Raw genomic sequence first — 25,474 nt, 5'->3', positions numbered from 1 at the left:
TGTTCCTCTTACAGCCATCACTGGAAATCTGACCTGGTATTTTTCTGTTTGCAAAACAGGCTTAGGGCCACCTCTTGAGGAGAGCTGAGCACTGGGGCTCTGTTCCAGCCAAACCTTAAGCATACGCTTAACTTCAGCGTGCCTGTGCAGGGTCAGATTGAATATGTGATCCTGTAATGAGCAATCACTAAAGTATAGTGGAGCTCTGGGAAAGAGGGCTGCTGAACTGCTCCACTCCTACACAGTCAGGGAACTGCAGTGCCTTTCGGAGAACTAGAGCATGCAGAATTAACTTCGTCTTAATTTAGTCCCCTGAGTACACCATAAAGTTACCACTTTGGTAATGGTGTCCTTCGAGGACATTATGACATGCCAACATAGTGAGTATTTTCTCATGGTAGTGACAAACTGCCATAATGCAAAGTATAAAAAATTCAGACCCTTCCTAGTTCTTGTAGCCACCATGCCATCAGAAGATGACATTTTATATCTGCACTAAAAAAATTGAAAGAAAATGTTTACAGTATGCTAGCCAGTAAGACAAAAATGAACTAAAGTGCCAACCAATCTACAACGATTTTCTTTACAGGTACTTACACTATAATTCTCCCATCCCAAACTGAGCTTGTCAAGTTAGCCTTCAAATGTAATGCGAGAGAAAAATCCGTCCTTGGCTTTGTTACTATAAACCCAGCCAGTCTAGTAAAGTGAGAGTTTCTCTTCTATGTATTTGGCAAATCTGGGAGCAGAATTTACCACTTGGTGTAAATATTTCTGTATAGTTTGTTTAAAAAAAAAAAATCTTGCCTATTCCTCTTTCTGGCAGACTCTTAGAAAGTAGTAAATATGCAGATGGGCATAGTGATATATTTTGTATCAACATATTTTAAATGTGTGCATATGCATTAGCTATATAAATACATTCCCCAGGAAGTCTGCCAGTGGATATACTACTAAGCTCCGCGTACTACATTTGGGTTTGCTTGTGCAGCAGCATGGCAACGTCAGAAAGAATCCCTCTAGGCTTATTTGCTCCACGACAGCTCACACTTACCTGTGCAGTTTCCCCTTTTCTATATGTACAAATGTCTTATATTCATATGCCATGTGTACGTATATAGTGCGTATATAAATATACATACACACACAAATGCAAGCATATGTACTGTATATACACATAGTCCAATGCCTCCATTATAAAGCTGTTATAAAGCCATAACCACATCTATGAACTTGCTATGAAATATTGTTCTGTGCAGTAGCTTCTACTGGGAATCAACTGCCTGATAACTCTGCTGTCCCGGTATCACCTTACAGCTAATGATGGGCGATACACAAAGACCATAGCAGTATGCCCAAAACCCTATGACATATCAAGTCAAAGTGCACTTGATACTGAGTGATGCACGAGTAATTCCCCACTGACCCAGCTGCTGCACCTTCAGCTCTAGCCCTGCGCTTGTTCTGTGCCACCCCACGCACACAGCCGGTCCCACCCCGCTTGCAGCATCTGCCTCTGGTCCTGCTCCCTCTCCCTGCGCTTCCCTTCCTCTAGAAAATCTGCTGCACACACAGAGCCCTGAAAGGAAGCGGGACAAGTGGGTCTTGTCCAGGCTCTGGGGTCCTGCCCTGGGGCCTGCAGAGAAGCAGCCCCAGCCAGTGCCCAGCGCCGCCCCGTGCTGCAGCATCCCTCCGCAGCCAGACCAGCTGCCCCCACCGTCGGACTGGCTGGAGGTTGAAGACTGGCGAAGGACAAGATAGCAGAGGACATCTGTCCGCTGCCCTTGAGATCCCACCATCCCCTTATATAAAAGGTTTAACAGTGTCGTGTTTTTAGCTGTTACTGCACTCCTTTTCTGGTATCGATATCATGAACGAGTCAAAGGGTATCGCCCATCGCTATTTACATGAGCACTGACAGACGGGGGCAACGCACAGCGGCTGCAGTGCTGTGGGTGGATATGTATGTGTATATACATACGGTATCATTAACCATGCACGGAGGTCAATACGGATACTGTTGCAATGGCACTATGAGAACCATGCTCTTCTACTTCATTGCGCGAGGAAAAGCCACAACAAATACTGTAGTGGGAACACAGCAAAAAGACAACCTTGCATTTAATTCTAGACAAAAATCAATTTGCTTTTGCAGTGATGATAAGCTAGAATGAGCACTATGGAATTCTGCTTCCCCTCACCCCCCCGCCCCTCTTTAGAGCTACTATTTAGATGAGCTACAGTATTAAAAGAGAAGCTGCAAAGATGCTAGCTGCAAAAATAAAGGATGAAACAAAAAGTCAAGCATCCACATTCCCCCCAACTAAAAATGAAGGAAAGGGAGGAGGGAAAAGAAAAGGAACTTACCACGCTGCGAGTGAACTTTTCTAGAGAAGTTCTACGACCTTGCTCATTCTCTGGCTTAACAGGGAAAAAAGTGGGGAGAAAAAAATACAGAAAAAAACCCTTCAGCTTAAATGCAGTTTTTCAAAACAGCAGCAAAATATAAGGAAGCAGCAAGGGGAAAAAGTTGTAAAAAAATGTAAAAAGCAGAAATCAATGTTTGCAGTAGCAAACATAAGAAACCAAAACCCCTTAAAGAATGAGAGACATCACTGCTTTTACTCTTGGAGAATGTCACCTTTTCTCCTGTGAGTTTTTTTGAGCGGTTCAAACAGCGTCTGTGCATTGCTGTGTCTCACAGCTATTGGTATTGATTTCTTGTTCATTGAATTTTCCTTCTGCAGCTGTTTGAGCTGGGACCTCTGATTCTGGTTAACATCTGCCAAACAGCTGATTGGAGGCTCCCATCTACTTGCTTAGAGAGATGAAAAAAAACCACAGTAACTTTTACAATATTAAAAAGCAATGTGTGAGTGACTACAGTGCTGGAAGAAAACCACCACTGAACTCATTGCCAGGGAACCTACACTCCTCTATTTATCCAGAGGGTAGAAGCACATTTCCAGTAAGTTTGGCTACATCAAAACATAGACAGCATATGTAAGTCTGTGCAAGGCCATGGAAAGATACAGGCAGATTTGGCGTACCAATGTTTTTGTATCTGGATTACACGACTATTCATAGGCAAGAAGACATTCAACTTCACTGCGAGAAGACAAGCGTGTGCATCACGGCTTTATTAACGTATCCCTGAGAAGGTTGCTCACTGCAGCGCTTCATTCATTTGGCACAAGGGAGATCTAATTGTCACTAACAAGGAAGAACTAAATAATTTAGTGGCATGTTTGCTGGAATATCTAAGAGAAAAAAATTGTTATGGAGAAGAGAAGAAACTCAATAATATGAAGGAAGGCTCACTGCAGTCAGAAAGCTGTGGGCACTGCTGATTTCCAGGAGAGAAACTTATTTTAACGTGGTGAGCCAGCAAAATGGAGGTGGTAAGATGGAAGTAAAACTGCGGCGAAGGGGATAAGGAGCTACATATAAAGGAAAGCCACAGCAATGACGGTGCATGACAGTGCACTGGAAATAAGCATTGCGCTGGAGGTGCTCATCAGAGGTGCCTACCTGCCGTATCATCTGCCACAGATTCAGCTGCAGTAACAAAGCCCAGGATATAGCACCAGTGCAAAACACACTTAGGGAAGATGTAAGGAATTCAAAAGCATATGAGATAAATTGGATGAGAACTCGTGTAGGTGAGTCTAGGCAAAGCCTTTTGATTCTTCTGCATGTTCATCACAGCTGCCATAAACAGCAGCTCTCTGATGTCTACCAGCTTAGTCTGAAACATCCCAGGCAGAGATGGGGCTGATTCTCCCTGACGCATCACCAGAAATGAGACCAGAACATAAGGCCCTTTTAAGACAAGCAAGATTCTTTGTCCAGAAGAAAGAGTCAAGCAACCTCCCCACTTATAACCATTTGAGAAGCCACACCGTCAGCTCTGATGTCCCAAAAGTGGTATCAAAAGTGAAAGCTAGAGGCATGTCATTTTAGCTAACGCTGAGGATGGAGCCAAGGCCTCAGAGCATGTACCAAGCGACAAAGCAGGTTTCCTGGCTGGGAGGGAGGCAGTAACATACCCAGTCTGATGCTCCCCAAAGGAGGATTTAACACATACTGACCCGGGGTTAGTCGCCTCTCCCTGCATGTGAGAGAGGAAAGGGCAAAGAACCGCCAGCCTCACTCTTCTGCTGAGCGTAGCGGTGCAAGTACTCGGAGCATCACAGATCCGCTCCTTGAAGGAGCCTCAGAGGCGTCCTGGCACCCCGAGGCAGCAGAGGTGACAGAGAGGGGCTGCGGTCCTGCCGCCTTGGCCAAGCGCGTCCCGACGAGCAGGAGTGAGGGACAGGAGTGCATGGCCGTGCACTGGGCCTCCGCGCTGGTGTCCCACAGGGGCTGCAAGACCCACCAGCAGCCAGGGAGAAGGCACAATTTCACCCTAGGCAAAAGACAGAGTGCTCTGCGAGGCTCCCTAGAGGAGTAAGGCCCTTGGAGCCTGCAGCATCGCATTGCTCCAGGCTGGAGAATCAGCCCCTGGCCCACCTTTTCTGTTCCTTTCTCTCCCTTCTCCTCAAAAACAACTAGCAGAGCTTGTGTCTGGCTACTCCCTCACCATTAACAAAACGGAGCTTCGGCGTGCACTGGAGGCAAAGGAGAGTGAGCTGCCGAAAACAGGCCACCCCGTGCCCCTGCACTCACCATCAACATTTAGCTTCTCTGTTTTTGGTACCAGCAAGGTGATGCAACTTCCCGCCCAGCAGGAAGGCAGGATGGTGATCTCCAAAGACGATGAGCACCTTGTTGGGGTGCTGAGAGCTCGTCTAGCACAGGGGGCCATGCACAAGGCTGTTTCCCTCCTGTAGCTGAAGACAGGCATGGTGAAGAAGGCACGGAGAGCACCGATGATGTCCCACAGAAGCGGCTTGCAAGCACGGGCTGCAGCAACCCTGCACATTTGGCATGTGGACAGCAGGCTGGGACCAACTGGATGCGTGGAAAGTTCATCCCCATAGCATCCAGCTCTGAGTCAAAGCATGACATTTTCTAGTAAAATAAAAAGCAGCTGAGGCAGGCTGGCTGCAGAGTGATGAGCCGGCTTGAGCAGTTTTAATGGCAGTGGGTGTGGGTGCTGGCTGTACGGCTCCCCGGCTCTTCCTGCCTGCTTGCCTGCAGACCGCGTGGCTGGCAGCCTGCCGTGGAGGTAACCACCTGCCTGCATCCCTCCAGCACGGCGCGGAGGTGTGGAGGCTGCCTCGCACAGCAGAGGAAGGAAATTTAAAAATAACAATGTTAAAAAAAAAAAAAAAAGAAAGAAAAGAGACTGAGTCAGACCTTTCTCAGTCCTGAGAACAGATCTGAGGTCCTGCGGAGGAAGTGTCTGACAAGGCTGCGGACCCCGGGGCCTTGCCTGCTGCAGCACCATAGCAGTGTTTGCACAAACACGCACTGTGAGTGCAAAGGGCAAAGGCAGAGAAACACGTCTGCATGCCAGGTCAAGCAGTCCTCCTAGGTGCGAGAAAGGCCATCTTTGCCAGTAAATACACCAACAGACTCCACCAGCTAATGGCAAAGGACATGTGCATTTGGATAAAATATGAAACAACCACCCCCGCTGCAGATGAAAACCTCTCAGCCCAGGTAGGAGCAGAAAAATAGACCTCACCACATAGGAGCCGTTCACTAATTATTGACTGTCTCCTCCAAATTTTCCTTTTTTTTCATGATTAATTATTTACCCAGCCATCCCAATTTTAAGTTCCTTTGTGTAAATTCTGCTGGCACAGAGCAGTGTAAGTAGAAAAAAACTTATGAAAACCATCTGACACTCATTATTAAAAGTAATTACGAGAAAATTGCTCAGCATCTTTACAACATTCAAGCCAAGTCCTGCCACTGAATCAAACTGGTCATGTGTGCCCTGATGGGACTGAGGCAGGGACAGAATCTGCAGCAGGAACCTTCCTGGACAATATAGAGCAGTTAGGACAGGGGGTCTGGATAAAAGCAATGCTTCAAAAGGTGTGTGCTGAAAATGGAGCCTCTCCCTCACGGCATGAAGCTCCTAGCCATTGTCTTGCTGACACTTCTTTGCCAGGGATCTGAAAAGGGAAATACATCCAAAAGCTTGGTCTTCTGAACTGCAGGTCTGCAAAAATATCTCTCTCCCTCCCTCTCTCCATGCCAGGATTCATTTGGTTGGCTATTGAATCCATCATTTTGGTATGAGACTTTCAGGCTTGGGGTAGGGTTTTTTTGAACTTTAACTTGGCGAAGACATGTGTTCCAGAGGGAATGGCATCAGAACAAAATAAAGGATCATCACTTCCCTGAGCCTGGCTCAGGAAAAGGCCAGAAGCAGGTCCCGGGCTCCTCAGGCAGTCACGTACACCTGCATGAAGCAAGAAAGCAAAGGGCAGGTACAGTGCTACCAAATGGCTGGAACAGTATTTTGCATCTGTTTTGTGTCCGTCTGCTCAGGACCACAGAGAACTCACCCTTCTCTGAACCCGCTGGAGAGGAAAACAATGCTCTAAAGCAAGCAAATACCAACCTGCGCTTGCCCTGATGTGACGGGGCTCACTCCCGTGGCTTCACAGCCCATCTGCACTGCTGCTGTGGCCGCCTTTCCAGGATGCTCCCCTGCCTGCGGGCAGGGCCGGGCGGCAGGAAGGCACCCCGTGCCAGGCTGCCATGAACACTGGAGCCGTGACAGCTCGGCTGCCGCTTCAGCTGGCAGTCAAGTGCCTGCTAACTCGGAGATGCCCACCAATGCCACCATTTCACCTTTACGGGGAGTAATGCAAAGTGCCTTGAGGTCTTTTCTGTTCCTTTCTCTCCCTTCTCCTCAAAAATAACTAGCAGAGCTTGTGTCTGGCTGCTCCTTCACCATTAACAAAGCTTATGTGCGCCCCTGCCCCCTTCCACAGTGCACTAATTTACGGTGGTCTGTCCCCAGGGAATAAACCCCTGCTCTGCAGCCAAGTCACCCATCCCAAACATCCTCCTTCCCTCGAGCGAGGAGGTTTGTCACGGCACTCGTTCTGAAGTGAAGCTCGCTGCTGTCTAAAGACATCCAGCCACCATTCTGGCTACTGTGGAGGAGGGCTGGGGGGCGGTGCGGTGGTCATTACCTGCTGTAAAGTAGCCTGCAGTAATGTGCGGATCAGCAGAAATAGGAGCAGGTCGACGCTTGACTCTGCACAGCACGAGTGGGGCGTGTTGCAAAGATACACAAATAAAACGGCATGAGTCGTTCGGGGATCTCAGCACCACCCAGCCCTTCGCTGCTGAGCTGGCCACTTTCAGGGGCCCCAAGATTTCTGTCTGCTGCAGGGGGAAGGCTGGGAATGGATGGAGGCACAGAGCTCGAATTGGGCCAAGGGCTCAGCTCTCATCCCTCCTCTCCTCCAGCCTGGCAGGGGAGGAGGACTTCTGTGCGAAGGAGGGAGCTACACCCAGCTTTCCCCCTCTGCAGCACACTGCTTCCAATCACACCCTTGCCGGAGGCCAACCTCATGTTCCCTGCTGAGCACCATGAATCTGCAGGATCGAGGCCAATAATACTGTGGTTCTTTGTAATAATGACACTGGGAAGAATGGAGGAAAAACCAAAAATCTAAAATGGATTAACAAAATATGTATGTCTGGTCTGTACGCAGCCTATGTCCACTGTCTTGTATCAGTTAGTGGCGTGAACAATGTGTTCCTTTTATCCTCCCTGGTGCCCCTCATAATTCTGTCATTGTATCTCAGTCCCGACCCATAACTTCTCCTCCCTCTGTCCCTTCCATTACCGCACTCCCAGAACAAGGAGGGGAAGCTCCCACATCTGTGGTTATTGTATGGTGTGGGAAAAAAAAAGTAACTCTTCAAACTTACAGTGTCTTACAAATCTCAAAAATGTCAAGCATGTTTTGAGGCAGTAATCAAGCCTTGCCACCTCTCCACTGAGCAGGTCGCTATTATTATTCCCATTCAACAGAGAAGAGGATATGAGGTGGGCAATATTGAACCTTCTTTTCCCCAAAGTCACACAAGAAAGTAAGTAAGTGGGGAAAACAGGGGAAGCGCATGGATTTTGTGGCTTCCAGTCCTGTGCTTTAGCCACACAGTCTAACTTTCCCTTTTTCCTGCCCTCTCAGCTTGCCACAACCCAGTGCTGGAGGGCAAAAGATCCCAAATGACATAAACTTACCCGCAAAATATTCATGTGTGAACCTCTGGCCACAGAGACGTTCATTTGCTTTGCACAACCAACTCTTTTAGCCCAAGTCCATCATGCCGTGCTTCTGACAGAACTTAATTTCAGTAACAAAAGTAAGGCTATGTCACATTGGTCTGGTGTATAGGCAACATTAAGATAATGTCTTTGGGGCAAGACACGCTCATGCCCCAGAGGGACGTACTCATCCAACAACCGCAGTGAATTTCTACCCATATCAGTGAATCCAGGACTTTGTACGCAGGCTCTAAACCTAATCCTCCATCCATGCAGGCTCTGATGTGCCACTGGGTTTCTCTTTTCCTTCCCTCTGCTTTCCAGCTATTTAGAGGAATTCTAAAGGATGCCTCTCAAAGCTGCACCAAAGGTACTAAAGATCTTACCGTGTAGCTCAGCATACAGAAACTTCATGTTCTTTCTGTCAGCATCTCTGAACCTACACTGCTTCTGAAATGCTCACTTGCCCAACACAATGCAACGTGATTGCAAAGAGCTTTACAGATTCTGGAGTAGCATCAACTCCCCTCCCGCATCCTGTGAAGCTGGTGAACAACCCATCTACACAGATCTGCTCCTGCCTTTTTTGTGCTGTGCTATGTTTACCCATGCACCCACAGCTCTTTCTAAAAGAAACTTGATTCTTACTTTCACGGCTGTGTTAACATGACACCAAAACCTGCTCCTCCGGCAGTTTGCGGGGGAATGAGGATGTCATGCTGACACATCCAGGGCTTGATCTGACAGCAAACAAGGATTTAAAAAAAAAAAAAAAAAAATCAACCCCCAAACACCTCCAGTTTGAATGGGCTGAACTGGGAGGAGAAAACTCTCCTGCTTTCAAGCACATGAACCCTCAAGTGTTCAACGGAGACCCAGGGGCGAGGGGCACCATAAGCTGATAGGGGTAGGAAGATGGCAATGGTTTTTTATTCTTTATACCATCAGAAGACTTTGCCTTGCACCATCTCCTTTCCCCACAGCCTCTGAACTCTAAGTCAGGGCTAACCTTTTCAAATGTAAGCGGCGCTGGTTTATGCTGTCTCAAACCAGACATTTTGAAATGTAAGGCCAACTGCTGCCCTCCATTACCTTCCCCCAATACACCTGCCAGTAGTCCCCGGCACAGCAGAGGGGTTTGTCTCCCCTTGTCACCATATGCATGCTTTTAGGGCACACAATGACAATCAGGACAAAAATACCACTGGGATTTCATTGTATTGTGCTGATGCGATGTAATTTGGCAGCACATAGGGAATGCAGCAGAAAAACAGCAGGGAAGACTGTGATGGGAAACCATACACTCAGGCTGCAGGAGTCAGTTTATGTACAGTTCGGGAAGCCGAATGTAAGTGTGACACGCACACGTGGACACGCATACACACGCATGCAGGCGGACACGCAGACTTACAGAAATAAGTCAGGAGGTGCAGGAAGCGTTTGAACACAGCCACAAATGCAGAGATCAGTAGCTTACCTCCCAGTCCCCTCAGAAAGAAGGGACACTTGGACAGGAGCTGCCATAACTCTACGTAACCACTCCTTTGCTACCCTGAACTGGGGGTTCCTGGCAGAAATACGGTGCTGGCAGAGCACATGCAAACACCAAAAAGGCCAAAAAGAACTCAAACCCAGTTCTCCTGTGAAAAAAATGGGGCTGGAATTCTTGATTACTGCATGGGTTGCAATTATTTCTCGTCTCCAAGGAAAAGGAAGCATCTCTGGGGAGCCAAAAGCAAGGGAAAGGGAGAAAAGGAGCATGGGAATCACTGCAGGGAGATCTATAGGTAAGGCATCCAAAGGGAAGACCACATGGTGAGACTAGGGAGGTGAAAACCAGAATGGGTGAATTTTGTACCAGTAATGAATAGATCGATGGGTTCTGCTTCTCATACCAGACACCATCTTTGTCACGAGGAAGAGGTGATGCAATTTTAATTGCCTGCACTGAATTTGGGAGACAGCTGTGCAAGACAAACGCTTTTCCACAGTATTTTTACCTTGGGTCACCATGTTTTCCCCAAAACACGCATTGAGGCTGTGCATATGGATGCTGTACCCTGTGCTCCCAGTGAAGAAAACAAAAGTGCTCATTCCTTTCTTAAATAAAGGAGAAAAAAAGAGGAAACAATATTTTCATTTGCACACTAGCAGCAAGCAGCAGGCGAGAATCAAGAGGTGCTAAGAGATGCAAGCATGTCCTTTCCAACAGATACCTTCTTCTTCACCAGCAATAAGTCCTGGTAAGCATTCGAACGGAGGAAGCGCGCATAGCTGTCACTCTTCATCAGCTTGTAAATGTGCTCCTGTGGGATGGGAGGAAATGAGAGACAGAGAATTGTTATCAAACCTCATTTAGACATCACAGGGATTTAAAACAGTGAATTAGAAGGAAGAGAGACTGATCAAAGTTCTAATTAAGTCTGCTATTATTGATTATCTGTATTGCGGTAGTGTACAGGAGGTCCATCCTGGGGCAGGACCCTGCTGTGCCTGGGGTTGTACGAACACAAAACAAAGAGGTGGCCCTCACCCCAAAGGCTGGCACACATTATTCAGTAATCAGTGTTATTCTGCGAAGACTGCAACTCTCTGAAGTCCCCAGATTATAAGCAGGTGTCTAGCCAGGCTGAAACCACTGGGATGCCTCAAGAAGGAAGAAATAAACACCAGAAATTGTCCCATAGATTAGGTTTCATTTTACGACTCATAGATACTTGAACTGTCACCGAGCACTCCCCTCCTCTTCACGGAGGCGAACTGATACTTGGGGACGTTTCATCTCAACCTAAGACACATACTTAAAGCAGGCCAACCTGTTAATATCCTGAAAAAGCCTGTATCTCTGGTCACTATGCAGGGAGGTTATTTGATGGTTGGACTCGATGATCTTAGAGGTCTTTTCCAACCGTAAAGATTCTATGACTAGCTCAGATGTGGATGGCTACATCACATGTATAATGTCAGATGAGTCCCTCCCATAGGGTCTTTTTTCTTCTAGCAAGTCAACTACTGTTACCAGTTTGCTCTGAGCGCACTTACTACGTGCATCTTCAAACTTTCAAAGTGGTGTTTCATTGCAGCAGAACTTCATGCTTACCCTTTTCCAATTTCCTTGCTTAGTTTTACTTTCCTGCTGAGAATCCCTTCACACAGTCAGCTCTTCTTCTCCTAATTACCCCAGGATTTGTAATAGATATTATCCCAAACACCAAGAAAATAAAATCAAAATACTTTGACCAAATGAAGACTGAGAACACACTAAAGGAACTCAAGAGAAAAATGGGCACCCTGGACATTTCTCTTAGACTTTGCCTAAGGAAGCACTTTTATAGAGTTAATGAGCAATTTTATCTATACTGATTTATACAATGTGAAATATTCTCTCCTGCCCTAAAGCCATTGTACATGAAACTTCAGAAGAGCCAAACCAGACTGAAGTCACATAGCTTATTTCACAGTGTTAACAAGCCAAGCAGAATTCCCTTATCTTCACCATCATGGGTAATTAGTGATGACCTGTTTATACACAGAAGAACTGCTTAATTCAGCTTTCTTGCACTATCCGGTGTAGTCCTAAGAGGGGCATAACTGCCACCGGTTTTCCTCCGACACAGCATAAACGTATCCTTTGAGCTACAACCTGGTGTGGAACGATTTTTACTGACTGGTTAATTTCCATACTTGCTTTTAGACCTGACAAATGCTTATTTGTGTAGCACTATCCATCCGAAGGAAAGCACGAGATTTTGCAATAGAAATGCTCGTATAAAACCATTTAGCAACTGCCACCCTTCATTGCTGCAGAAAAACACAAGGGAGGGCACAGCCTCATACTTCTCACCTACAGCACTGCCATGAGATTTCACATCCAGCTGTGGGACATTTGTTCTACTTAGGACAGAATGAGCCAAGTACGCACTAAGACAAGAAGAGGGAAAATAATGCACACCGTGGATATGGTCATCAAAAGGTTTCTATTTCTCTGGTGTCAATAAGGATTTTCAACATCAGCGCTCTCTCAAATACTTCAACTGGCAGAAACTCAGGATTCAGTTGACTTAAATCATATTGCAACCAATTCACCTGTATTGTTACCTCTTAAGGTTTCTTCACAATTACCTGGGGAAAAAACCCACCTAACTATATACCTAAAAGCCTTTTTCCTTCCTCTTCCAAGACCATGAGGAGACTGATGAGTAAGTGGGGCAGCCACCTCGTAGCCCATCAACAGTAAAGGGCCTGAGGGGTCTCCAGAGGCTTCTTCTTCTTCGTGGTCCTCCCTTGCAGCACCCAGTAGATGCAGGTGCTGGTGGGTGCTGAGGTGGGCAGAAAGGTGCTGCGGGGCTGAGGTAAGGTGGTGGGTGACAGGGGTGTTTGGATTAACATTTTGATAGACATGTGATTAAATTGTTTTTTACTACCTTTGGATTCCAAATGGTTTCTTTACCTGTGGCCAGGCAACTGGGTCTGCTCTGAAAAACAATGGTAACATTTTTGGAAAATAACATCCATTTTTGCTCGCTGTGCAGACAGATCACATGAGCTGTTTGCAGGCACAGGAGAACACACCAGGCTGGCCATACAACCCGCCGGCAAGCCAGCAACAACTATCATTCTTGCTCATGTCAAGATGACTTCATGTATTTGACCTTAAAACAGTATAAACTCAATATCTGGCTGTGGGAAGGGGGAAAAATTACTTCGATCCTGAGATGAAATAAACCACAGGCTGACTTCTTAACTGAAGCCCTTCCCTGAAAAATGGGACTATTGCACACCCACAGCCCAACTGCCACCGCGGTTGGCTGATTGGTATGAGACATTTTCTCTGCTTTTCACATCTTGGAATCGCTGAACAGCAACACTGCTACCTTTCAGCTGTATGCCAAAGGTACAATCAAACAGGGAATAACTATTCCTAGGCTTTGAATGCTAATGAAGAAAGAAGGCTGGGTATAGGGGAAGGGAGGGACTTGCATAGCTTCAGAAGCAAACTTTACTGCTTAATATGAAGAATTCAAAGGGCTTGCTTTGAAGAAGCTCTGGACTGGAAGCACGAATGATCAACTGATCAGTTATTTCACAGCACTGCATTTCTGAAGCACCTCCTGGCAGCCTGAGCCAGCTGCTCAGGTCAGAAGAGACTGCCTTCCAAGTTGTGACAGTACAGGACAGCTTACAATTGCTGCAGCCAGAATCCCCGCTGAGACTGCACCATGAAGGCTCCTGCTAAAATCGTGGCTGCAGTGTGTGCTCAGCCCAGTTACACAACAAACCTAGCTGCAGGAGGGAAAGGCCAGTGGCTGGGACATTTGTTTTGATCTTTAGCTTACTCTGTTCTTTGCCACCAAGCTACTTTCTGCTATGCTTTCTACAATCTGCAACTTTCTAGGGAGAATTTATAGCTGGCATTTAGCAGCTCCTCGTTTCTTAAATACGTTGAAAGCTACTGGAGGTCTAGCAACTGAGCATATTCTTCTGAGGAAGCCTGAGCAATGGGCATATCAACAGAGGTGCGTGCACAGATTTACCTGCTCTGTGCAACTTGTGCGAATTGGCTTGTCCCCTTCTATCATGGATTTTTAACTCACTTTGGATCATTGCAACCTACTGGTTTCTCACTTCTTATTCTACTGACCAGCTGCTTTTTTTCCTCCTCTTTATCACACGGTAGAGAGGGATCATAACCTCACCAAAGACTGAAATCTCCAACTGCAGCCAGCATCGCTAGTGATGCACTTCATACCCATGCACACTCCCTGACATACCTGACACTGCTGGCAAGAAATTTGAGCCTTTCCATCCTTATGCTGAGAGAACTCTTCATTTTGTAAAGTTGTTTATTATAGGGTTATGAGCTCATTATTACTGGCTCCCTAAATACACAAAGAAAATCCACTATTTGTGTATTTTTTAACAATGCAGCTGCAGCTCTGGACATTACAGTCTCCTGCTCTGCGAGCAGTCTGGCCAGAATTATCACTGCGACATTTCTTTGCAAGTGCCATGGGAAGTTCCCGTGCCACATATGCACAACAGCAGGAGAAACATTTTATCTAGGCAGTATCGTATCTCCCAGCCATTGCTGGGTACCAGTTCCCAGGTAGGGCTCAGACTCCCAGCTGCCTGCTCTAGCCTTAAGATAGCAATCCTTTAGGAAGACACATTAAAAAAAAAAAATTAAAAAAAATTAAAACAATCTTCTGACAAAAACTGCCCATGTGATCTATTAAACCATTAAACAAGGTAGCACGCTGCCTTTAAAACCAGATAGAAAGCAGGAAAAAAAAAAAAAAAAGTCTTTCAAGATTTGGCTAGGAGTTGACAGGCATCATGCGTCCCACTGGTCTCCCCTGCAGCCTTGCCAGCTATCTCAGAGCACCAAGCCGCTGTCTCAGGCCGCTGCGGTGGCAGCTGCAGGTGGAGACAGGGACTGACTTGACACGTGTGAGCAAGCCCTGGCGAGCTGGCTTTTTGAGCCGACCGGTCACTTAGTCCCTCACACAGTGTGCCGTTGATGAGTGCTGGCTGTACCGATGCTCCCCTGCAAGGACGGATGCACATTTGGAAATGTCAGTCTAACATGGAGGGTGACACAATAACCTGCTTTTGTAATTATGGTGAATTTCATCTCCAGGAAGCAAACAATTCCCTTACAAGACTCGTGCAAGCAGAGCAAGTTTGCTGTCAAACATTCCCAGAACTGTTGTTCCCCAGTTCCCCAACCAAAGCACCAGGGCAATGGGGTCTGTGTGTATCTTTTCTTGGGAAAAAGGGAGAACCCCTTTTGTGTTCTGGGCACCTTAATCACATTTCCTCCGTGGCAGGAAGGGCCTGAAGGCTATCCAGCTCCACTGAGCATCTTCTCTGTACCTAGGCTTGTATCATGAGACTTACGCTTCAGAAAGTGTAACCATTCCACTTGCCATCGCATGACATAACATGAGAACAAAGAGTAAGTTTTAAAGGGGAAAATGTTGTCACTTCTGTGAATTAGAAAACAACGGATCCAACCAGGTAAATCACAAAAAAAATCTTTTCTACAGTTATGTGAAATCAAGAGGAAATCCCACCTCAGCTACAGCTGACAGCTTAAGTGCTGGGAAATAAACCCTGATAAGATTCAGCATCTCTTGGCTGTTTCCCTTCCACAAGCTCTATCTTTGGAAGGAGATGAAGGACAAGTTCTGTAAACTTTCTTGACAAGAGGAGAAAGGGGGAGGGGAAAAACAGAAAAAAATAAAGTTTGCAATCCAGACGGGAACGTGGGAGGTGGTTGAGATAGCAGAAACTGTCTCAAAGCTGCACCTGCTTCAAATCAATGTGCTGCAACGTGATCTCAGGTCTCTCTCCCCCTTCGCACTCAAAGCACAGTGACCCTGAGGAGGGCATGGGTGGCAGCCAAGCAGGACCTTGGGAACACCCGAGAAATATGTGGGGAAAAAACTGAGTGATAAAAATAATAACACCACCACCTGACTTGCACAAAGCACCTGGTAGACCTCAGGAATTGTGTTCTCTCTTAAGAACATTTCTTTTTAGTAGAAAATCTTGGTTCTTTCCTCTGAAATGCGTATACGAGACAAAAACAGTGTTGTTGGTTAAACATATCCATTTCTAATCCCACCTGTATCTTACCCATTGTGACATTTTGTGTCAGGCTCAAGACTTTCTGGGGTTGTGAAGGCCAAGCACAATGTTCTCATGACCTCTGAGCACTGGTTAGATTCCAGAAAGCCCTTAAATTTTACCTCGCTGATAGAAAGCTCTCCCTGCTTGTGCCTAAACACAGCCGTAAGCTTTAGATGATGAGGGGGAACAAGGGGAAATTGCAAATTCTTTGCTTGTTTCAAGCAGAGCTTTCCCATTTAGCACATTTTTAGCCCATTCCAGAAGGCTTACACTAAGGCTAGATACCTGTTGAGATTCACTTGAGCCCCAAGGGCCCACTTTGCCCTTTGTAAACTGGTCAGAAACGTCCTTGCTGTAGCTATCCTACTCACACCCTTGGGATTGCTTTGAAGCACCCCTTCCCCCAGTCAACAAGACCTGGCATTAAACTAGCGAGGGCTGATTTGGAGACCCCTTTGCATTGCAAGCATGCGAACACCAGCAGCCGCCCCTCTGGCCAACTGCAAGGGAGATTTGCAGAATGTCAGACAAATCCATTAGAAGAAAAGCCCACAAGCAACGTAAAGCAGTAGATTAAACAACTAACTAAATAACAGCAAACCGCAATGAATGTTAATGTTTGTTCTACCTGTACGCTGGGCACTGGGGAGGAATTTACTGCAGATTCACACATGAGAGAGCAGAGCCTCATTGAACTCCTTGTGGCCTCCGCTGGAAGGATGATAACGATGCCACCTGAGGACCTGCCTGGCTTTTGCTTTCCAAAGAGCTGTCTCCGTAGCACAAAGAGGACGTGGGAAAGAGAAAGCAGGGAGATGCTTTTCTGAGCACACGGTGTGTGACTGCTGCACCTTCCAATGAGACCTGGCAGCAGCTTAATGCCTTTCTGTCGGTACCTCTACTCTGCACAGACATCTGCAGCAGAGGAGGTGAGGTTACCCCCTCTGCCAGCACGCACGCGTACCGCAGTCAGCAGAACCTGCTATCCAGGGGCTGTTGGAGACGGATCCTCTTCACTCTGTTGTACTTTTCCCAGCCCATCCTCAGGAATTCTGCCTGACTGGCAGGACTCCGTACCCATACCACTTCCAAAAAGCCAGAGAAAGGAAAGGAGACCTACTCCTCTTTAGCAGTTACCTGTGCCACTACTGGATGCAACAGTGTTTACGAGCAATTATGATCAATTGCCACTCAGTCTAACTGACGGCCTTGAAATGCGTTTTAGAGAAAGCAGGAAAAAATGCTGCATCGGCTCTGGAAGCTGAAGTAGTTGGCAGCAGGCGCAGCCGAGCTGAGGCAAGCAGTGAAGAAGCTGCGGAAGAAAAGACCTTCACGCTTGCCCTGACTGAACCTGATGGGAAAACACCAGCGCGGGGGGGGGGGGGAGGCAGGGAAACACGGGGGTTTTATTCCAACTCTCCTTCACGTCTCCATATCCCCGCTAAGAAGGCCTCTGAATCTGCTTATTTTGGTCCTGGCATCTAGGATTTTACTCTTCTCAACACTGCTGTACTGCCTGCTTGAGCTGTCTGCATGCATTAACCAGGGAGAGGCCCCTTCCCGAAGCCTCACCAGTACCTGGCAGTAATGCCATCTAGCAGGGCGAGGGGTAAACGGGTGCTCTGGCTGCCGCGGGAGTGCTAGGCTTTCCTTGATTTAATGTTTAGAAAAGAAATGTTTCGGGTTGGTAAATAGCACATAAGGGTCTTGGCCCGAGTGTGAATTGCTCTGGAAAATCTGAGCAAATATCTTCTTGGCCACTCTCAAGTTATTTAAGTGACAGAATAATTTACACCTGCAGTTTTAGCTGGTGCATTTTCTTCACACTCAACCAAGTTGTTTTTGTTACTATGGGGAAAAAAAAAAAAAAGATGAATAATTATACTGTAACATAGACTAACCTGCCTGGTAAACTAAAAAGCATAAAGCCTCTTTTCGGGCCACAAATGAAATTACACTGGGCTGAAGGCAGAGGAACGCAAGAAAGAGCTTTAGCAGAAGGGATAACTGTAAGCAATGAGAGCTCATTTTGAGTAATACACAGAAATCCTTTGTTTAGCCCTGTAGTTACACAGTTGGAAACACAATGTAAATCTTTTGGGGGAAAGTGCATTGATAAAAGCAACACATAAATTTAGCTTTGGCTCCTCTGTAAATTGATGAGACAACTGGTTTGCTTCATACCTTCAAACATACAAATGGGAAGGCAGAGCTGCCGGGGGGTCCGTGGCAGACGCAGTGCGGAGGACTATAGAGGCGAAGGGTTGTGGAGTGCTGTGCAGTTAAGGGGTCAGCCTGGTTCTGCAGGAGGATTTAGTCCTAAATATAGCAAGGGCTATCCTGGGAGACAAGAGTGGGCTGCCGGGAGTCTAACGCCATATGAGCAGCTTTAGGTTTTGAGAACAATGATCGTGGCTAAGAGGCTGATTCTCTCAATATGGGCCAAATCCTGGCTGCTGGCAAAAAGCCCAAGTGAACAGGTTTTGCCTGGGAGGAGGGGACAACCTCACGTAGCATTTGGGAGACTGGCATCTCTGTTCCAAACAGTACAATATCTAGGAGTTGCAGCAATGAAGATGGGATTTTGCACTCCTATCCCTGCTGTGGTACAGCCATGAGATGAAAGTACTCAATTTTTTGGCCAACACCCTGACACTTGCAGGGCTGTCTGCAGCTCCCTCTTTCTGTTTTCTCTGGTGAAAATGCTGCCAAAAAGCTGAGTTGTGCCATGGAGAGGAGCACGCAGAATCCCTCGCACAGCAGAAATGAAATTCTGTTGCACTGGGGCAGTCTATGACCCATAGGAGATGGTGACAGAGCAGGATGCAGCCCTACAGAAACAAGCAGCATACAGCTTCTGAGCGAAGGTGGCTACGCTGAGATAGGGACCACCAGCCCTGCTTGGATGTCTACCTAGAGAATATATGCTGGACACATAAACAGCCTTCCACATCTCATCAACGTTTTGGCTGTAGGATATCTACTGCTATATCACCTCGGACCCACCTTTAAGTGATTGAGCTCAAGCTCTTGGAGCCCATGCTATCAATGCATATCAAAATCTTGCATCTGTTTGCTGATGAACCCCATCCCGACAGCAGACGACATTCATATCTGTTGTGGGCTGAGAAGGGGAGAGCTGAAATGCATTGTTGATAAATCTCCCCAAGGAATATCTTTTTTTTTTTTTTTTTTTTATATTAGAAGGGTGAACACTTTAAGAGACAAAAAAACCCTTAGAAAAATTAAAGACTGCAGTGTTCCTGCAGCACGTGGGTTTGAGAAGTGTAGAACTGAGTCATCCATGAGAAGTGGACACCTGGAGTCCTGGCTTCTCAGGTAGAAAGGGATGCACTTGCAAGCATTTTCCCTCCCTGCTTGGAAGAAAGAGAACAGCATGCGCTGCTTCCTGACTTTCACACAACGAGGAAACGCTCTTGCTCTGAATTTGACATGCATTTGTTTCTTGCATTCAGGAAGCACAGTGCACACTACTGGTTTAAGAGTCCCAGAGTCTGAGTGCTGAATTCAATTTTTATGCACGCTAGAGACTTGCCCATGTAATCCATTTAAAGGTACTTTTTGGAGTTAGAAAATGTCCAGCACATGAGGCACTGTTACTGCTCGTGCATGTAGTTCTAGCCAGCTTGGCAGGATCAACACCCTGAATAACAGGCAGACTACTGTCCTGTGGGAATATGCTGACTGTTTTAGTCACCCCATTCCCATGATCTGTCATTTGGAGAGATCTGTCTTCTGTCACTGTGTGTGCAAGGAGAGAGCTCACTCGTGACATTTTCCTAGCCCTTTTTCTGCCTGTGCGTAACAGAGGGGTATTAGCTTAGACAGCAGTTTGATCCCTGATGCCTTCAGAGGCAGAACAGCAATAGCAAGACAAAGGCTGCATGTTAGGTGTTTTTCATATAACATGACTACTAAATCACAATTTAAAATGAAAAGCAAGGGATAAAAGAAATACTTTCTCATGTGTGGTATGTATTACGTGTAGAAAAAAATCTTGGGAAAGTAGTACCACTGAATATCTGCACCTATGTAGACCTCTGCTTCAAGTCTGTCCTTTCCTGCTTTGCGCAGCATCAGGCACTCCAGCATAACCTTCCACCGCCACTTCCCTATTTTTGTTCCAGACACCTAATTGCTCTTCTGGGTGTATTTCTGAGGTTCTTGGGTTTAGATTCTGTTTGGTTGTAGATTGTTTTGTGAAATCCACCAGGGAAGGAGCTTGCATTTTTGTTGGTATGTGTAACAAATACACAGCAACAGCAAGGCTTAGGGTGAAGGCTGTATCTACGGTCACCATAACCCACATACAGGGAAGGCAGCCAGAGTGAAGTGTAGCGAGGGATCTTCTCCTCCAGTCCCACAGAATCAGAGCCAAAGGAGGAGAAGAGAATAAAGGTGAAGTCCTTGTGCAGTCCTTAACCTCCACAGGAAGGGTCCAGGCTGTCAAAAGCCTCCAGGAGGCCTGGGCTCCATCCATGTATATATATGGATGCAGCGCCGCAGTGCTTCCAGTTCCTCCCAGCACAAGCGCCAGGTCCCTGAGCAGCACTGGCTCAGGTGGACTCGAGCCCCCACTTCAAGGCAGAGTGCCTGGGTCTGCCCCATGCCCCGCTGCTGACTGCCCACACTGCCAACCAGAGCTGCTTCGCTGTTACCTTGGTTTTCCATCCGTAGTCACTGTCTTTTACAGACACGCATGTAACTGGGGTGGCTGGGTGAAACTTTAAGAAAATTGGACTAATGTTTCTTCAAGTTCTTACATGAAAGGTGATACAGATGCACAATGAATGATTATTTTCACATTTTCCTTCCATGCTGTGACTTTGCTCAAGACCTACAAAAGGAGTTCTGTATGCCCACTGAATAGGCACCAGGCGTACACTCCTCTATATGCTTGCTTTCACATCCTATGCAGGCTTGAAAAGACAGTCAGTAGAAGATAGGTCACCCCTCAGTCTCCCTTCTTGGTAGAAAATTACATTCCACTGCCAAGAGTTTGTTTTTGAATTCGACAGGATCCTGTCAAGTTCTGCCGATGCTCCCAGCTTCCTGATGGGACCAGAATGCAAACTGAGGACTAGCACTGGTGAATCCTGCAAGGGTTCGTATCTCTATCATAGTTCAGAACAAACTGAACCAACACCTGGGGCAACTGAGAGCATGAACTGAGTCCAAATCTGGGCCAGGTACATTTCTGGTTTGAGCAGCCTGGAATTTGGCATTATGGTCTAAATCTGCTCTGGAATTAGCCAAAGATCTGCACAGTACAGTTAAAATCCCTAACTGAGCCAGGATTAGAACTGAATTTCCCCGAATCATCTTCATAGAAACAATAGCCGATTAGTTCAGGTAAAGGAGCATCAATCTAAAACTCTGGTTTTTAAAGAAGAAAAATAAACAAAACAAACAGGAAAGTAATTCCAAAGACAACTACATGGCTTACCTTACTTTAGTATACCTGGCTCTGAAGCCTACCAGTAAGCGCCCTGCAAGCAAACATTACTACCAAAAGACTCAACGCATTCTGGTGACACAAGTTCCCAGTGCCAAGGGACTGAGGCAGGGATTAAGACTTGCGGAAGGCAGAAAGACATTTCAGGGGAGACAAGGAGATGCTTGAAGGTGGTGGTGGTGGGGAAAATGTTTAAAACCTAATAACGTGTTGTACAGATAAGCCATAATTGTCACACTCACAGCTCTGGGTTCCCATCTTAAAGATAAATTACTTTGGCTGTCAGCAACTTCATTAGCCAAAAGAGGCCATTTGGATGGACCTGAACCTATTTACTTTCCAGAGCCGGCTGTGCCTGCTTCATATTGCAGGGCCCCACATTGGTTGTTCAATGATGCTGATAACTCCTGCGGGAGCTTACATCCTGCTAAGTAGTTCACTCTTTAATTGAACTGACCTTTCCCGATGGTGCCCCTTGTATTAAAAGCTGCTTTACTCCCCAGTGAAAATGGTTTGATAATCATAATATTTTACTCAGTGGACAGTTGTTTAAGAGCAGAAAATAATCAGCTAAATTGGTAGGCTCGCCTCTGGAGGGGCACAGCACTAAGATGACAGAAGGTGCTGCAGATCAAGATAGCTGGCAGAGCTGATGATCAGGACAGAGCGAGGAGCGAGTGCTGCTCGAGGATGGGGGATGCCAGCAAACCCGGATGGCTGGGGAAGGGGAGCACAGGATTAGGAGCCCTTTCAGAACGTTTGGAGCTGAGATTTTCAGTGTTAATTTTCTTAAATAGAGGAATCATTTGCCTTCAGAGCTTGAGTGGCCATGGGATGAAAAGGTCTCAAGCGTGAGGGGTGCTTGTCAGCAGCCCCCTTTTCTCCCTGTTTTCTTCTAGGTCAGTTGTTTTACCAGATGGCCACGCAGCATCTGGGAGAGCTTTTTGGGGCTGGGAGCCAAGGCTGTGCAAAGAAGCACATCCATGTAGACTATTAAGCACCTGATAACAGATGATGCTTTGCTTTCCACTTATGGTTATAATGCATTCACTACCCTGAAGTATACTGTGTGCTGCTACGCCTTCCCCTTCCCAAGTACAGCAATGTGTTCAATCCCAATGCTTTTTATACAGAACTGGCATTTTGCGGGTCTCCCAGATCAGCGTAAGGGCTAGAGTCCCACATCACCTTCTCCTGTTTCTCCACTGCAGGAGCAGCAATTTCATTTTCTCAGTTCAGCCAACCCTTGTCTTTCCTCTTAGTCTTAGTGTCTCAGAGCTGCAGGCATTCAAAGAATGTGCTGTTCAGTAAACTAAATTTTTCCTTGTTCTTTATTCCCAAGGACATTTCAGTTGTTTTCCTCTTTGTGCTAAAGCTACACAAGATAGGACGACACTCATATTTTCCCTCCCACAATGGGGTGTTTTGACCAGTTGTGCCTGGTTGAGTCCCTAGGAATGCAGGATGTGTGGGAGCTCTCAAGGGCTTCTGGTGCCAGTGTGCCAAGATAAGGCAGCTGGGCTACAACCTGCCGCAGATTCGTGAGACAACAGAGCCCCTCAGCCTGGCATGGATGCCAGGACAATACCTGGGAGATTCAGAGCACACTGGGGGGACCTATATTGGCTCCTGTGAGGTGGATGGGCAAACAAAAATGTCCCCTCTCCAGGGTGAGCCAGAATCAGCCAACGTTGCTCCAGTTCCCACCAAAACACTACGCTTCAGCAGTGTCCCGTTTCCCTCTGCTTTTGTTCTTAGCTATCTGGTCAGGCAGTCAGAAACAGCTTGCTTGGCCTTTGGAGAGCTACCAGAAGTCCACTGCACAAGAAGGTAACTGGGTTCACCCCTCCACATTGCTTTATCCTCTCTTGGCACTGAGTGAATCTCCAAGAGGACCACAGCTGGCCTGAAGGTCTACCTTCACGTCATATTCCTGTTTCCGTGAACCAAAACAGATGAGTTGAGGACATCTGTCAGCATAAAAATCCTCTGAAATAAAATTAACCCAAGGAGCTAAAATTGCAGTCTAACTCCAAGAGCTCCGGCTTGATTTCATCAACTCCCCTTTGAATAGCAATTACATTGTGAACTGATCAGTTCAAGCCTAAATCCTCCCTGTCTTCTTCTGATTAAATACTCATTGTCTAAACATTCATCTTCTTCTCAGTACTTCTACTTATCAATTTAATCAATTCCCCCATTATTCACCTATCGGCTTTAGCCTGCATTTTGCCATCATCATTTTTTTCAGGTAATGCAAATTTGCAGAAGATCTTGTTCACCATAACTGCAAAGCAAAAAATACATCTTAGCCAGAATGTCTTCATACTCCCATGTTTCTCAGCTTTAAAAAGAACATTTAAGTTGCCTGATATTCACAGAGGATTGCCTTGAAACTTTGTGTATGTTCCTTCTATGCTGGCCCCAAGGAGCAAGATTGCATTCAGGAAAATACAGTATTTGATGCTGGTTTGAAAAATTCATTGCCTAACCCTGTATAAGTGGTCCACAACATCTCCCCTGAGATGGAAATATTTTGTTAGTGGAGTATTTTGAAGAACTGCCTTTGAACACCAATTTAAAGAAAATATAAGAAAGAGGATTCTTTTCATTTGCTGTTGGCTTTACCACACGCTTTTGATAAAAATGATTATGAGGAGAATATCTTTTAATTGTGTCCCTGGTAATATTTGCCAAATGATCCCTTCTTCCTTTTTCTTTTTTTAGCCTTTATAAAATGACATTTTCACTTTTTCAGAAGGTTATGCAGCTTTATCCTTGCTTGTAGCAGTTTTCCCTCAAATTATCTGTTTTCCTAAAGGCATTTTCTGTGTACAGTTTATCTGTAAAATTTCCCTGATAAATCTGGGGCCCTTAGGAGGGCAGGATTAAGCTCACTGCATTGCCTGCTGTCCTATCATTATTCTAAGGCATTGTCTGGTGGACAAGTTTCTAGCTGTGCTGGAGGGAGCTGCTGCATTTGGGGTTTGACAGGGAGGGGGGATATAATTAGTTATAAATAAATAAATGATAAAAAAATTGTCTTAACCAGGATTTTGATATGATATCAGCCATTCTGTAAATACGATAGACTTTGGTTACAGGGAGTACAGCGAGCCAAACTGAACTTTGTAGCATTCTTTCATCTTTGCCTTCTCTGAGACACAGCTCTAGCTCGCTGCGCCTTGCGGACTTGTAAATTTTGGAACATTTGTTCCCAGAGGACCATTAGCCTGTTATAACTGATAGATTCAAAGAAAATATCATTTACCCAGCTTGAAGAGATATCCTCAAAGTCACTTCCAACTGTGCCTCTCCTTTTTCTTACAAGTGAGCAGTGACAATGTGATAGTGGAATATCACAGTGAAACTGAGAGTTTTATTAGCAGTAGTTCCATAAAATCAAAAACAAACCTGTGCATCTTCATATGTGTACCTCCCTGGGTCTTTGACATTTTGGCTTGTTTTCTCATAGCTGTGGGAATCCAGGTTGATAGCACTTTGGGCCCCAGGAGCTAGAAACTCTTGCCAGATTTCCTCCACTCTGGTGGTGACATCCTGTAGAGGTTGTTTCTTGAGATCTTGGACAGCCAACCAAAACCTGTACTAGGCAAAAAATAAAAGGGGAGAAAAGACATAAAGAGAGAAATCTAGATAAGACTTTGTGGATAAGCCTGGGCAGAGTCCCAAAGCCCAGACGTATAGCCTAACCCCGCATCTAGCTGAATTCACAGGAGACTCTCCATTTAGCATGATTTCAGGGGAAGGTGTGATACACTTTACACCAAACCCTTACACTGTGGCTAAGATCAGAACAGCGACTTTAAGAAGTGATAGGTTCTTATTAAAACCGCCTCTGCAGAAGTGTGACATCAGGCATGCAAACAGGAAACCTCCAGAGCTGTGCAGCTGGAGGAGGGGAGCGGGCCCTGCCTCCCACCGCCCCGCTGCAATCCGCTGGTCATTCCTGCCTGCAGGATTGGCCGTCTGGAGGGGATGCAAAATGCAGAACTAACTTAATATTCACATAATTTCCAGGGTGAAGTTGTAGCAATGGCACATAGCGATTTTTTTTATTTTTTTTATTTTTGACTTGTAAACTGACCAGCATTCAGATGGATGCCATGGGAAGGAATTAATCTTGTCATGGCCATGCTCTGATTTTACAGGGATAT

The 25,474-nt window shown here is 46.1% G+C and overlaps 1 protein-coding gene across 3 annotated transcripts in view; it reads right to left on the bottom strand.

Annotated features, from left to right (window-relative positions):
* RGS6 (regulator of G protein signaling 6) overlaps positions 1-25,474 on the bottom strand; it is a 293,290-nt gene that overhangs the window by 13,339 nt on the left and 254,477 nt on the right. For 2 of the 3 annotated variants that reach the window (XM_075754298.1, XM_075754296.1), the window contains 3 exons: positions 24,714-24,900; positions 10,405-10,494; positions 2,233-2,421 (listed from right to left, as the gene is read on the bottom strand). In XM_075754298.1, coding sequence (XP_075610413.1) covers positions 2,269-2,421; positions 10,405-10,494; positions 24,714-24,900 — 430 coding nt within the window. In that variant the 3' untranslated portion in view covers positions 2,233-2,268. Of the gene's footprint in view, positions 1-2,232; positions 2,422-10,404; positions 10,495-24,713; positions 24,901-25,474 lie in introns of those variants that run through there. The other variant, XM_075754297.1, reaches the window with a different exon arrangement.

Source organism: Balearica regulorum, chromosome 5 (genome assembly GCF_011004875.1).
Source record: "Balearica regulorum gibbericeps isolate bBalReg1 chromosome 5, bBalReg1.pri, whole genome shotgun sequence".
Classification (NCBI taxonomy): domain Eukaryota; kingdom Metazoa; phylum Chordata; class Aves; order Gruiformes; family Gruidae; genus Balearica; species Balearica regulorum.
Note: the sequence above shows the minus strand (reverse complement) of the source record. Positions and strands in the feature narration are given on the sequence as shown.